Source organism: Epinephelus lanceolatus, chromosome 7 (genome assembly GCF_041903045.1).
Source record: "Epinephelus lanceolatus isolate andai-2023 chromosome 7, ASM4190304v1, whole genome shotgun sequence".
Lineage (NCBI taxonomy): Eukaryota > Metazoa > Chordata > Actinopteri > Perciformes > Serranidae > Epinephelus > Epinephelus lanceolatus.
This window is the reverse complement of record NC_135740.1, coordinates 7858353-7874130: the sequence shown is the minus strand read 5'-3', so window position 1 is coordinate 7874130 and position 15778 is coordinate 7858353. Positions and strand designations below refer to the sequence as shown.

Below are 15778 nucleotides of genomic sequence, written 5' to 3'. Positions count from 1 at the left end.
GCTGAATCAAATTAAATCATATCCATTTTAATCTCTTCATGCGATGCACTGAACACTTCATTTTCTGTTGTACTACGGACAACAATTCGGAGAACAGCAATTCCGGTGTAGGCGGGTGTAAGGCAAAGCTAATCAGCCGTTGGTTGAGGAAGTACGGAAGTACACAGATTTGGATCCAATCACATCACTATGGGAATGTCCACACCAGAGTGATAGATAACCCTCCATAGATCAAAAAATCATAACAGAAAGAGTCATCATTGATCTTGTCTGCACTTTAAGGTGTCCTGTCAACTTTTTTTACAGACTGCTCTTTTATAATTGGGGTCTATGGGGAAAATGCATTTTAGGCCAGACTTTTTCACTGCTGTACCATGAGTGGCCATTGAGAAAAACTGGATGCGAGGCTGAGAGGTGACACAGTATCTAACATGATCATCCTAATTCATCAACCTACCCACTTCAAAACATAAAGCAAAAAAAAAAAAACATTTTAAAGGTTGGGTGGCACGGTGGTGTGGTGGTTAGCACTGTCGCCTCACAGCAAGAGGGTTCCCGGTTCGATCCCGGGTGTGGGAGCCCTTCTGTGCGGAGTTTGCATGTTCTCCCCATGTCAGCGTGGGTTCTCTCCGGGCACTCCGGCTTCCTCCCACAGTCCAAAGACATGCAGATTGGGGACTAGGCTAATTGGTGACTCTAAATTGTCCATAGGTGTGAATGTGAGCGTGAATGGCTGTCTGTCTCTATGTGTCAGCCCTGTGATAGTCTGGCGATCTGTCCAGGGTGTACCCTGCCTCTCGCCCGATGTCAGCTGGGATAGGCTCCAGCCCCCCCGCGACCCTCAAGAGGATGAAGCGGTTAGAAGATTAATGGATTTTAAAGGTTGCATCTCTGAGGTAAAATAAAACCAAACCAATAAATAAACCTACAGCAGTAGCTTCATGTAAGAAACACAGTGTCCTCACACAAAGCTGAGCATGCACACAACTTATCTGACAGTCAAAACAGCAGCACTTTGTACTGAGCAGAATGATGAATGTGTTTATTTCAGACACTTGACAGTACAGCCGTGTTTGATACAGGTAGAAAGGAGAGAGACTTTACTGTTATGAGATAAAGTTATAAGTTGAACTGCAGCAAATGGGTTCAGGTAAAAGCAAATGTCTCTAACAGAGTCTTTAATGTGTGGTCCTGGACTGATATAGCTGTTGCTCTAACAACAGATTTAGCTTCTTCATCTGATTGAAGGGTAACTTCGGTATCATTTTTAACGTGGATCCTATTTTCTCATGTTTTTGTGTCAAAGTGAGTAATGGAGACAACAATTAGACCAGAAAAAAATCACAATCGCCAAAGCCACCAGACTTTGTTTAAATGTTAAAATGACAATTTAAATGGAGTCTGGGAGGTTTGACGATAGCAATTTGGGGCTGTTCTTTGTTTAACAAAAAGGATCTTACTTTTCAACAAAAGGGTTTATCTCTGTAGGGATCTTTTCCATAATGTTGTCAGACACTTGTAATAATCTGAGCCTGTCAGTGGCAAAACCAAGCACTTTTAGTGGACATACAGTAATGCTGTATGCCCCATAGAGGTTACACTGCAGCCTGTTTTGCCACTGTTGGCTGCAGCACTCTCACTTAATACTAGACCAATCTGGAAAACTGTTGTCTCCATTAGTCACTTTGCCACAGAAACATGGGATTATAGTGTCCATGTTGTAAACTACTGAAGTTACCCTTAAAGGCCAAACTGATCTTCAGCAGCTTTAAGTAAAATAAGAAACCTAAACTTCTTGGACTTAAATAGCTAACATCAATGATGTGTTCCTCAGAGCACAATATTACAGTGTTGACACTGAAAACAAGAACATGGCTGTCAGACATAATCCAAAGCACATTGCATTTCATGTCAACTGAAACAAATTTTCTGGATGGTGTTGTCTAATGACAGTGTTCCCTTTCATGTTTAACACACTTCTACTTAGCATTGTTGCAGTTTGGCCATTTGCCCTGTTGCAGTGTCCAACATGAGTACAAGAAGATATTCTGTCCAAGATTCTGTGTTTGATGCATTCAGGTGGTGTGGATGGAGTTGTAGCTGAGCAGAGAGGATGGCTAAGCCTCAGAGGTCCTCCTCCTGACCTCATCTATAAGATCTGCTCTGGAAATATCAACCTGTGGACACAAAACAAGACAGTAAGGTTAAATTTGTAAACTCTTGTAAACACTGACCATGACAGATGACCACTAGATATCAAACAAGAGCCAGCGACTGCATCATATTTAGCTGCTGTGCTCTTCTAATCAAAAGGCAGATGATAACATTATCTCAGAGCCTGAGCAGGCAAATCCTCTCTTCCTCTGTGCAGCTGCCTCCGTGTCATTCAGACTCATCCTGGGTCTGGGTCGGCAGCTGCCTGTACTGGAGAGCAACACGAAAGCTAGGAGTGCTCACTCCTAAGCTACATCTGCAGACCGAAGTTTCCCTAGATGTAAACGGCACACTGACTGACAAAAAAAAGACTGCTCAACTTGCACAATCCCAGTCAACTGAAGAGTCTCCGACTGGTGATTCAAATCTTTCAGGGGGCAGGCCTAATTTACAGACACAAAATATTCTATTGCTTGCTGTTGCATCCACCCCAGTCTTCAAACTCTTGGCAGGTTTGTTTGTGTGCAACAGAGCCAACCATTAAATAAAAACCCTTAGTTAGAGGCATAATTTGAATGTGCTGTATACACGTCCAAAGAATGCTCCTAAAACCTGAATAATATAGACATATCCCTCATGTCTTAAATGTAAAATTTCTACACTCAGACAAAGGCCTAATTCAGAATATCTAAATGAATTATGCTGCTTATATGACCCGTATCATATTTGGAATTATGGTGGAACGTAAGTGTGTGTGTAAACATAGTGGGCCTCACACTGGTTCATTTATTGTGTAGCACGTATCTGACATCATTCACACCTGTCTTTGGAGATTCATATCAAGGCTGACTCGGCTGGTTATATTGATGAAATCCTGTATCATACTGTATTTGTTAATTTTATTTGGTGTATTCTATATTGTGATACGGATATGTCATAAAAGCATATTTTCTTAACTATCAATTTAGGAGGTAGCTAATGTTCCACAGGGTAACATTCAGCCTATGTTAATATAAAAAGACGTTTTTACTCTTCTTACCTTTATGTTCATGATCATTTTCTTTAATTACCTTAGCTTCTTTTATTACTGCATTTAACCCATTATTGTAATGTTTTGTTATTTTATATTTCTTTTTATGATGCAGACTCGAAACTACTACAGTTCCACTATGTTCTTTCTGGGGGTAATTAAAATCAATAAACAATAAAAAGAAACTTCAGTTCAGATGGTCTTTAATCAACATTGTTTTGTATCTGTCTGACAGTGTGACGGCACAGATACAGTGTGTGTATTCTGTGTTCGTACCTCCTCTCTGGTGGCCACGACGCGGAGTTTGACCACTCCATCTTTCAGCTCCTGTTCACCCAGTATGGCCACCAGGGGGATCCCTGACTCCTCGCAGTGCTGCAGCTGACTCAGCAGCTTGGGGTTCTTCTTGTACATCACCTCTGCCTGACACACACACACACAAATACACTGCACTCAGTTGGTGGTACTTTCAGAATTTCACTGTCATTCTTAATAATTCAAATAATGAATAGTCTTTTCTAAGTGGCAACATTGTATCTTCGAGCAGAGTGGGGTCTAGGAAGTCAAACTTAAGGAAGTTCCCTCAAGGTGTTCTTGAGATACGGCGCTTATGAGAATGGGATGGACAACCAAAAAACACGCCTTCGGCCTTGGCTATTAACAGCGCGGAGACATAAAAATAAGAGACTTTGTAATTATGTAACAGGCTAATTATTCCAAATTATATTATCGATAAAATATTAAACTATATGGTGAAAAGTTGTATTTGAATTGATATTTATGGATCAGACTGCAGACTAACACAACAAAAATCAGCAGGTTCAGTGATCGTTTGTGGCAACTGTAATGATAATAAGAACTTATGAACAATACAACAACACCAGAGCGAAAATCATTTTTAGTCTGATGTCTGTGATGGATGTGGCATTGTCAGGTCACATGACCTCCTAATAAAATGGCCCTTGTTCCTAGAGAAATGTAACGTAGGCTGTTTGAGCTGATCAGGACTAAGATCTTTGACTTGAGTTTAACATTTCTGGTAACAGTGACCCCAGGTAAAAGACAAAAACAGGAAACCAAACAAAGTCAATACAAACACACAAAACAAACACACACACATACCTTAATGCCAGCATTCCAGAGCTCAGTGACCAGTTTGAGTCTCTCCTCCAGCAGGTTCTTCTGAGCAGACGCCACCATGACCTGAACCTCTGTGGTCCGAATCTTCTCTGCTGAGGTCTGAACAACACAACATAGTTACAGTCTGGATATCTACACACACTTATTATCAATACACTAATACAAAACCTCAACTTTAGGAACAAACCTAAAACAGGTCACATTAAAAAACAAAAGAAGAGGAATTGGCAGAAAAGTGAAAATGCCATTTACTCATTCTTATTTTAAAGATAACAGCCGCCACATTACCTCAGCCTTCTGCTCCATGATGGAGAAGATCCTCTCGATGCCAATGCTAACGCCCACACAAGGCACTTTTCTGCCCTTGGGGTCAAACATGCCCACTAGGCCGTCATATCGACCGCCGCCAGCCACGCTGCCCACGCTTACACTCTCCTCTGCAGGTGCCCCATTTTGGGCTTCAGTGGACACCGGGGCCACGCCTGCCTGAGTCAGTATCGCCTCATAAATGATTCCTGTGTAATAGTCCAGACCCCGCGCCAGACTGAGGTCAAACACCACCTGGAGATGATGGAGTAAAGATAGAAAACAGAGACAGTTATCAGCACATGGTAGAGAGAAAATAAAGTACAAGGTATGATGAAACAGAGAGAGAACAAAAGTGCATACAAATACTATCATTATTGTAAAAGTAATATGGGATGTGTAAATAACAGCATGTCTCACCTTGTCTGTGACCTGGAAGAGCTGCAGGTAGCTGAAGAGCAGCTTTATGTCGGACAGACCAGCACAGGCCTGCTTACTCTGAGACATTTTCGGGTCTTGAAGGAGGCGCTCTGCCAAGGCCATTCCACCTGCAACACAAACAGTTAGCTGTTCACACATCCAGCAGACACAGGAATCTACATTAGCATTCAGTTGGAGTCATGTTTGTGTCCACCTGATGAACCAAAGTCCACTATTCACTGTCTTATAGCTGTTTTTGATCTCCACCAACTCCTGAGACAAATATTCGACTCCTCAGCTGCTCAGTGCTCCACTGTGTTCACCAGCTAGTCCCTAACCGAGTCTGTCTGCTTCTTGGAACAGCTAATGCTGCTGCTGCTGCTGCTGCTGCTGCTGCTGTTAACCAGGGTGACAAATGGAAGTTTGAGCTATACAACCAAAATAATGAGCAAAAAAGGCTACAAAGCTCCATAGAGCGCCAGAGTCTTTGATTCTCTGTGTGTTCATCACTGTGAGTGACTCCTAATTTGCTATTTTCTCCATTAATTGATTTATTGTTTAAAATTTTAAATATCAGAAAATAGTCAACAATGGCATTCACAATTTTGGAAAGCCAAAACTGACTTTTTCAAACTGCTTGTTTTGCCCAATCAACAGCCCAAAATGAAAAGGTATCTAATTAAATGCCACAGAAGACCAATTGCACATCTGAGAAGCTTGAACCAGCTGCTGCTGTCAGGACAGCCTGTCCTCAAGACACGTCAAACTTTATTATTCCACTAGGATAAATTTGGTTGCAGCCAGGTGTACAAACACATTTGTCATTAACAAGCAGTGACAGTGACAAGCCGTAAATATGTGAGATCACTTCAAATTAAGACAAGTGCAAGAAACAGCTAAATGCCGGCTACATGCAGTGCTTAGGTTCCCAGATCACCTGCACATTCAGGCGACTAACTGCTGTGTAAACAAAAGACACTTTATATCTGTTTGCCCTCTGAGCAGGAACTCTATATGTACAGCCTGAGGGTTGAAGCTCAAACTTCCTGTGCAGTGGGTGATCAGGACAGTCTAATAATTCAGTGTCCCCGCATCTTTACCGCAAATCTGACTAACTTAAATGGGTATAATCTTATTTCATTGTAGAGCTGCATGCAGTGTATTGATTTGCTCCGCCCCTTTTTCTCTCCCTCTGTTTATCATGAGAGTACTGGTGCACGACCAGCTGTTAATGACCCCCCACCCTCCCACCATTACAAATAGATTCTAACACTGTGGGAGACACTGAATGCACACAATGATGTGCTCCGAATCCGAGACAGCATCACAACTATTTTTGCAATTTTCACTTGCCCTCGCAATTTCATTGCAAAAAAAGAACAAAAAACACCTCTAAACTTAGCAACATGCATTGCAAATTTTTATTTATTTATTTTTTTTAGAAACGCTGTCAAAAATCAGACATTTCAGTCTGCAACAAGTCGAAATCAACCCGTGAAATCCTGGAGGGGACTGAATTAAGTTCCATGGGCATTCTTTAACCCCCCAAGTGCAGGAACTTTTAGGGTGGGGTTTGCAGGGATGACCCACACTGATAAAGAAACACACAGCACTGCAGCTGCTTCCACTTGTGTACTGCTTTAAACTTAAAACAAGAAGTACTCCAGAACTGATTCAGGATGATTTTAGGACGAGGGAAGAACATTAATCTGTGTCACAGTGCTGTGAAACAGACGGTGAGTCATAGAAATAAAAACGTATTTTCTGATTCACAGCAGTTACATTCTAAAGCACAAATAAATAACACTCAACAGATGATTTCCTCTGGAGATAGACGATATTAGTTTCAGGTTCCTCCTCTGTATTTTATTCATTGCATCCAACTGACAGGCAGCAGCACTATGCAGCAGTAGCCTAAATGTCATCACAGTGAGGCAAAACCTGAGATGTATTTCAACTTGCTTTTTAGGTGAAACTGGCGGGTACACTGAACTGTATGCTGCTGAGTTGTTCGACCCTGTGACGTTCAGCAGCCCTTGTCCTGTCATGTTGCTTTTTCATACATCAGTGGACAAATTTGCCTGATCTTTACGAGTCTTAAGACAATGGTGGAAATGCAGATATCAGTGGGCTGAAGGAACCTTTTAGCTACTTAAAAAGTTTGTCCCAGCTTCTGACAAGTTTGTCAAGCTTGCTCTCATTGGCCAGATTCAGGTTCCCACAATATAGTTGGAAAGAACAAACTCAATGAAAATTCCTCTAAGGACTGACACGGTGATAACATAGGATATACGTAGGAAGTCTCACCCTGCATACTGACGTACTCCCCAATTTGGTCGGCAGCCTCCTCTGACAAGCCCTTCTCATTCACCATCTCCTTCTTCACTTCCTCCCAGGGCATCTGGGTGTGGACAACAGGAAATGGGTCAAAACCAGAAAGATAGAAAGACGTTAAAAGAACGGAGGAGTGTGGAATAGGGTTTACATCAGACTGACCACCAACTATGAAGATTTAGTCTTAAAGTGTGGCCTTCAGAACAACAGTTGACTCTGTAGAGTCTGTAGAGTCTGTAAGGGAGTATCTATGTTTGCAGAATTCAGTGTGACAAGGTGAGTGTATGTGCACAGCAGTAACCTCAATACCTTGTCCAGTTTATCCACTGTTGAGCAGATGGTGCGGAACTTTTCATCTGGAACGCCACACACAGCAAACATCCCATCAAGGATGCGTCTGTCGTTGACCTGGACACAATGGACACGGTTACAGAGGTGACACCTACTGATCAAAGCCTGCAAGATTCAGTCTAGAAATGTCACTGAATATATGTGACAAACCTTGATACGGAAATCTCCCAGGTCCAGCTCACTGAGGATTTCATGGACAATCTTCAGACACTCAGCATCTGGAATCATGCCATCATACTGCCCTGCTATGTCAAAATCCTGAAACACACACACACACACACATTCATTCATTCATTCAACTAGCGCAGACACAACTTCAAGTGAAATAAATCAGGCCGGTTTCCAAGAGATCTAACAAATCAGCCAGTAATTGGATCTCCCTGCAGGAGTGGGCGCATGTATTTGAGGATGACTCACGCATTGGTAAAACTCTCTGTAGCGTCCGCGGGTCATGGCTGGGTTATCACGGCGGTAGACCTTAGCAATGTGGTACCGCTTGATGTTGGTTATCTTGTTCATGGCCAGGTAGCGGGCGAAGGGCACCTGAAAGAGGGCAAGTCAAGGACAACACACCACTCTCTGAGGGCTAAAATTTAATGAAAGTGCCAGTAAGCTTTAGTAACATATAATGAAAAGAACTATGACGAAATGTTTGTCCATTTTCATCAATGAATAAAAACTAATTGAAAACCTGAAGAAGGACAAATGGACAAACTAATAATTACTGTTTTCATGTAAAGTCTTATTCAATGCATGACTTGCATCTGTGGAATGCATTTGTGGTTCCACATTAGTAAAACACTTTCCTCCACCACCCAAATGTATCTGATGTTCATAAGCTGATGTTGCTGCTTGAGTTGTTAACCTGCTGTCTCCAGAAACATTCTGTCTCCGTCAGTAACTTTATGTAATGTTAGTTTCTTACCAAAATAAAATAAAAAAACACAGGTTTGTGGACTAAATTCATCTACAGTCCACTGAGAGTCAGACAAGAAGCAGCAACAAAACAGCGGAGACAAACCTGGACATCATGGAGGCAGTACACTGACATCTATAAAAAGGTAAGCTGATGTAACATTATCAAGTGCTGTGGATGTGGATAGAAAGTTGACACCCAATAGCAACTTCCATGTTGCTTTGGAAGGAGTGAGTAATCACCAGGATGAATGTGAGTGATCAGCAAACTAGATGTTCGCTTAAGAGGTATCACTATGTTATCCAATGTTTTAGCTTCTCCTCTAAAGCTAAACCCAGACTGTGAGCAGTGTTTAAGGAGTACTTGAGTGGTCAGCTGCTCTACAGTGGAGAGCACAGGTAGCTAATGCTAATGCTAAATGAACAGGAATGACAGAAAGCAGTTTCAGAGGTTATAACGTCAGCTTGATTTACGGAAGAGAATCAATCTGTTGTATCACTGACGATGTCGTGTGTGTGTGTGTGTGTGTGTGTGTGTGTGTGTGTGTACCAGTAATTAATAACTTTTCCACTAACCTCACGGTAGACACTTGAAATCATAGTAACTGTACACAAGATGGTGACAGCTATAGGCCTCAAAATGTTTAGAGGACATGAAAATGCATGCCAAAAATACAACTATATTATAATTGAATATTATAGTAGAATATTTTAGTGACACAAACTAGGCTAAAATATGTCAAACACACAGTAACGTAGTATGGAAAATAGTCATTTGAGCTCTCCAGGATCCAGTTAGCACCTTGTTAAGATTGAAAATGAGCGAACAGTGTGTCTACTTGTTCATGTTCAGCCAGCTGATGCCCACTGTGGTGTGCATTTGAAGGATACCGTGAGGTCATATCTGAGGGACAGGAGCTCTCCTCCTTGGTCTTTGAGGTCATAGATGAGCTTGGAATCTTCTCCATACTTCCCTGTCAACGTTTCCTACACACCACAGGGAGACCACAAGATGTTTTAAAAGGACCTTTCCCTTAGCACATGCACACATGCACTGAGTGGCAAACATGTTAAATTGTGTTGTGAAAATCTACCTTTAGTTCAAAAACAGGTGTGTCGATGGTTTCTGCTCCGTGACGTTTGAAGCAGCCGATGATGGTGTTGAAGACTTTCTCTCTGATGGCCATCTGCTTTGGGTTGTAGTCCCTTGTTCCCTGATGGAGAAAGACATTTGCTGTCAAGACTTTAGAAATGTTTTATGTTAGACCTCTTCGTCATGGGCCTATCTGGGGGTTGTGATAATGGGTTACAATCATTCATTTTAGTGAACAATTAAATATCATACAAATAATTGCAATTAAAGGTTTAATTGTCCATTTCATCTGTTCACACCGAGATGCTGCTGTGTTTGGCTTTGAAACTAGACCTAAATCCATGTTAATTTCGAAGGCTGCTCATCGAAATGATGCAGAGTGTCAATTCATCTTCAAATAACTTTGCACTTTAGATTGCAGGTTAGATTGCAACACTGGCAGGTGCATTTATACCTGCGCTGTCATGTGTTTTTCCTTGTCCAAACAGATGTAGATTGTATTTTAACATCAGGTGGTAATTTGGTCTGAGTAACACGCAATTCTTTTAATTTTCTGCTGCAACACTACAACACTCTGTATGTACAGATCAGCATATGTGTGTCTGTATACAGCAGCACTGTGGTCCTACCTTTGCAGTCTTGAGAACAAACTGATGTTTGCCATCATCTCCTCCTATCTGAGCCTTCAGCTCCAACAGTTTGGCTACCTCCTCATCAATCTGCAACACACAAACACACACACAAACTGGAAGATAAGACCTTTGTGAACACTTACTGTATCAGTTTTCTACACAAGTTTGATACTGAATAGGTCGATATCAGTGAGAAACTTCAATGACTACAGATAACATTTTACTACAATTTTACTAAATACACACATGCACACAGCACCAGAGGCCTACCTGAGCCACAGTGATCCCAGGGTAAGAATGCAGAGATCGGAAACGTGTTGCAGTCCGAAAGCCCACCACACCAGAGCAGGCACGAACAAAAAACATGCCCAGCATGTTCATCAGAGAATGCACAAAAAAAGTCCAGAAATTGGACAGGCAAAAGAAGTTCAGGAGTGCATTATGGGTACAGCAATGTCCAGTAGTATTGCACAGGGCCAGCCACAGCAGCCAATCACAGTGGTCAGTAGAAGTCGAACCAGGAGGTGAGTTGAGCAATGAGGTCCATGATGGTTGGATTCACCAGAGACAGTGAGGTAGATGATGGTGATGATGAAGGGGAGGCATCAAGGGACCGTCAGGCAGGAAGAACAGGAGAAAAGTGGTAAGCAACCCTAGCACTAGGGGAGGGCAGGGCATGACCCATCATCATCATCATCACAGCGTGGAGGATAGAACATGAGATCACATGAAACCAAGTCAATCAAAGAAGCCAGACCAATGCAGCCCACAAACACACTCACACACACAGGGACAGACAGCGCACTGCTCTGACAACAAAATCAAATCTTCATGTCTGGTGCATTTAAGCTCTGTCTTTGCACTGGATGTCGAACACAAATTCAACAGGCATTGTTGGATTTTTTTCAGGTATTACTCTAAGTGTAACTAGACTGTAAGAGGACATAGTGCAACATTAAATATGCTGCTTCACATTAGGGGTCCTGGGGTGTCATTCATAAAACAGTGGGTAGGATCCATATCAAAAGTGTACATGCAGAGAAAAGTGGAAAATGGTGTGTACTAAAAAAATATTTTGATTTATAAAACCGTGCGTATGCCTGCTAGTGCGCAATTTCCTTTTGTGAATCTTAAATCGACTTGGAATTGTCCCCTCGTGGATCAGCCTCATATCCCGCCCTCTACATGCCCGCATTCAACCATAAGTGGTCAATACAAATGAATGTTGATGAGCTTCTGGATATTTAAGGTGAATCATGGCATCAGCTGAGTGTCACCACTGTATTTATATGTTTACAGCAATCAGACTGGCTGCTTCACACCTTGCCAAAAATAATCGCAACAGCTGACCACCCTTGGATATCATTTGAAAATGGAAGTTTGATAGATGAAGACAATTTATTTCTGTAAATTTGTTTTGGCCTGTATTCTGATTAGGACTCACGATGAGGATCTGGAGTTTAATAACTGTGTGAGAGCTGTCACTGGTTTTGTTTTCAGACTCTGCTAATTTAAACAATCCATATGTGCAGGTGGGGAGGATGTGAAGGGTGAGTGGTTTGTGTCAACACAGCGGTGTCCCTGATGCGCTCTGTGCAAGTGAAAGCACAGTCAAGTTCACTGCAGAGAGTTTGCAAAACAAAACAAAACATGATATTATTGAAAACTACTAATGCTGTGTTCTGCAATTATTTAATGTGATTTAATGCGTGCATTTCAACAGCTGCCTGTGCTCCACAGCTGAGCACTGAGTGTCAGCAGCCTACAGTTTGACCCTCTTCTCTGTGCTACGGGATTGGGGATGTGATGGTGAGACAGCACTGATGAAATACTGACCAGAGGTTGATTTGAGATATGAGTTGGCTTGTAATTTTTCAACTGAAAGGTGCTCATGGAAAAGTTATGGCTTGCCATGTCTGGCTCTGCATCTAACTTTTTTTCTCTGTATATCTTCTGATTTGTATGGCTGATTATGTGCTGCTCGCCTGTCTTCTGCTATTGTGTACTTCCGCATGACTCTTGTGTATCGTTGCACCTGCTGCTATCTGTGCTACTATGCTTCTGTTACTATGTTGTTCGTGATATGAACTGTATGTACTGCTATGCTTCTGCACCTTATTTGTCATTGTGTTGTGCGTCCAATATGGCTGTAGTGCATTGATGGGCTGGATTCTGTTTTGTGTTATGTCATTGTTATTTTATACTATGATGCTGTCTACTTTTAATACATTTATCTTTCAGGTTTGTGGTTCTCTATAACATCTTGCCAAAGGACTGCAGTTGCGAATTAGCCGGCTGGCTAAAACTGGCACATTTAGAGTAAAACTGTTGATTAATGTGTACTGTCCTTTTGTAAATAAAATGAACTGAAACTGAAACTAGCACAAGCACAAATAAAACAGCTGGACTGAATGTTTCTGATAAAGTGGATCTATAAGTAATGTGGTATGAAATTAAATGTATAATGAGTCCTCTCACATTTAATTTTTACTATCTGACTTTCTCGTACACAAAGGTCAGAGTCGCAAAATGTTCGTGCACATGGGTCAGAGTTTCCCTACAGGTGCGCACATTGTTCCATCAAGTTAGCATCTATAGATCACAACTTTTGCATGGAAAGTGTCATGCATATGCAACAGTTATAAATGTGACCCCTGGTCTTGTGCCTGCGGGCTCACTGTCACACTGTCATGGCTTACTGGGACACAGTAACATTACAATGCCTTCTTTAAGTCATTAGTAACACCTGTGCTTTACCTACTATGACAAGTCTAAATGTCTGCAATGAAAAAAGACCTCATTTGAAAGACTTCAAATGATCACTGCTTGTTTTACCTAATTATGTCCCCTGGTTAGACCATGTGTGTGCATAATTACACAGCCACTGGTGATGCCCCCAGGGACTGAAGACAGGTTTAAATGACACCCAGAGAATAAAGAACACAGAAAAAAGCTAACAGAGAATAAAACAGAAAACAGTCTAATTGAGCCTGTTATCTGTGGACTACTCAGCTAAGACACGTTCAGTGAAAAGCAGGTGGCATTATGGTTTCAAACTTTTGAACCCAAAATGTAGGTATAGGTGTGGCATTCTGATCAGACCAGAGGAAACACTGTGCACTGGCGGAACGGCATCTGAAGACACCTGATCAACCACTCACTCTATAATATCAATAAGGTCCTCTAGATTCCCAATGGCATCTGTCTGTGTTAATAAGGCAAGTTATTGCATCAGCTAACCTCCTTACACTTGTCTGATACACACGTTTAATACTGAAACGCATCCTTACCGAGACGTCTAATAACTTCAATTTACAAATACAATTTAATAACGCCATATCTGTTTTTCAGTCTGTTGGCCACTTTTCTGTCATTCCCATACTGCCATGTTAGCATTAGCAAGCTAAGTCGAGAGAACGGCTAGCGGACGGGGCTGGTTAGCTGTTGAGGTAAAACTAGCAGTTAGCCGGCTCGGCTAAAATGAAAATACTGGAGGGAAGTGACAAGCGGTCATTCTTACTGCTATGTGCATTTTAAAGCATCTAGTGTGACTGTAAGCTAAATAGTAGCCCCAGTGCGGAAAGCTAGCTAGCTGTTGTGACGTTCTTACACTGAACATCGCTCGAGTTTTGAGCAGTTTAATGTTGACTCACTTATTATTCATCACATGTAAACTGTACAATACTACGGGTGACGTGTCCTAAATCATTGGTGCCTTCTAGTTAATTCGGCATATATATGGCAGAGGAACACGGTCATATAGTTTACATAATATGTGCCGAATAAAGCAGTGACTTATAGTAACGTCAAGCAGCCAGCAGTGAGTCATGATGTACTAAGGCCGTAATAATATGACAGACACACAAACGGCGTTTGGTCTGAGGATTTACATTTAACAACGCAGTATAAAGGAATATCCTTTAACATTACGTGTGAAGTTGTCGGGGCTGCCTCAGTTACCCTGTTCTATTAAATGCCAAATGGACATGCTGTTCACCACATGTCAAGAACCTGCCTTAACTTCCCCTCACATCACCGCTAACTGTGAGTACTGACCTGCTCTTTGCTCGCCTTCTCTGACTTTAACTTCCGAACCACTTCTCCTTGGATTTTAATCGCTTCTTGTATCTGTGCCTTGTCTGCCATGGCTTTTCATTAATGTACTGCACCGCTACTCTCACCTCCGGCAGCCCTGTAGCCGTCAAAGTGAAGCGTGAAGCGGATACGGAAATACATAACACTTCCGGTTAAAATTTGCGAAGTAAAATCAAAGAGCATGGATACCAAGAGGCGAAGCTCAATAGAACGCCCATAGACATATATACACGTATATATATACGTATATATGTCTATGAGAATGCCCCATAGCAACAGATTCCTCCATGGTTTCGTCCTACCGCCGCCATTTTGGACCGTCAGCAGACTGCAGCAGACACACAGACAAACTGAAGTATATCGCTATTAATTATGCTTACAATGCTACTCACCTCGTGATAGCTTGGTCACAGCTGCTTTTTCACGTTTTTGTAAAGCAAAACAAAACAAAACGAAGAAAAACGGCCGAGATGGCATCTCTACATATTACATCCACTTATGAGAAGATTAACTTAATTACTCCTTCAAAATCACACCATAAGCCAATCTATCAAAAAAAAAATCAAAAAAAAAAAAAATCAATATTTTAACTAGAAACACATTAATGGCGACGTCACATAGTCAGGAATAAAGATTTATTTACAGTTTGTACAGTAAGGGGACAGTAATAATAATAATAATAATAATAATATATAAGCTATTTTAATATGATATATTTTAATGCTAAAGCAGTAATCAGTTCTGATATAAATGGTCCAAGAGGCCATATATAGGCCTATATATACATATATACATATATCTTCCCACGAAAACTGGCATATTAAATTGATATTAAAACACTTTAAAACGTACACCTCTGTCGGGATCCTTCGGGAGACGGTGGAAGGCCAGGTGCGGGGTGTTCCACCGACAGTTGTTGCAGTTAATTGCACTACACTGTTTTCTTTTACTTTTTTCTCCTCTCTCCTTGACATCTTGCATGTTGTCTGGGCGCAACAGTCCAAGCTCAACAGTCCAAAATGGCGTTAGCGCCCCTAGTGGCTGTTGGCAGAAATTCAACGGAGCTTCGCCTCTTGGTATCCATGCTCTTTACACAGTAAGATAAGATACACTTTATCTGCAGGGAAAGATGCAATTTTAGTAAGAGTGCTAATAGAAAGAGTGAATCCTAACTAAACATTTATTGGCACTGTCATAAAACAAACTGATAAAAATACTATTAGAGACAATTAGATGATGAACAACTCAAATCAGGATCTGAGAAATTGCCCAGTTACGTCAGATTGATGTTACAGATTTAGATTAATG

At 41.5% G+C, this 15778-nt stretch overlaps 1 protein-coding gene across 2 annotated transcripts; it reads right to left on the bottom strand.

Moving 5' to 3' along the window:
• Positions 1–1014: 1014 nt before the first annotated feature.
• Positions 1015–14606, bottom strand: hars (histidyl-tRNA synthetase). 2 transcript variants are annotated; one of them, XM_078169178.1, is made up of 14 exons: positions 14432–14572; positions 10646–11034; positions 10373–10462; positions 9745–9864; positions 9542–9637; positions 8153–8278; positions 7886–7993; positions 7694–7792; positions 7358–7451; positions 5051–5178; positions 4613–4885; positions 4307–4423; positions 3461–3607; positions 1015–2177 (listed from the first exon to the last, which is right to left on the bottom strand). In XM_078169178.1, the coding sequence occupies exons 2-14, from the start codon at positions 10754–10756 to the stop codon at positions 2118–2120; spliced, it is 1569 nt and encodes a 522-aa protein (XP_078025304.1). In that variant the 5' UTR covers positions 10757–11034; positions 14432–14572; the 3' UTR covers positions 1015–2117. The 2 variants fall into 2 exon arrangements, with proteins under 2 accessions (XP_078025304.1, XP_033489426.2); XM_033633535.2 differs by lacking the exon at positions 10646–11034 and having other exon boundaries at positions 14432–14606.
• Between the last annotated feature and the right edge of the window lie 1172 nt (positions 14607–15778).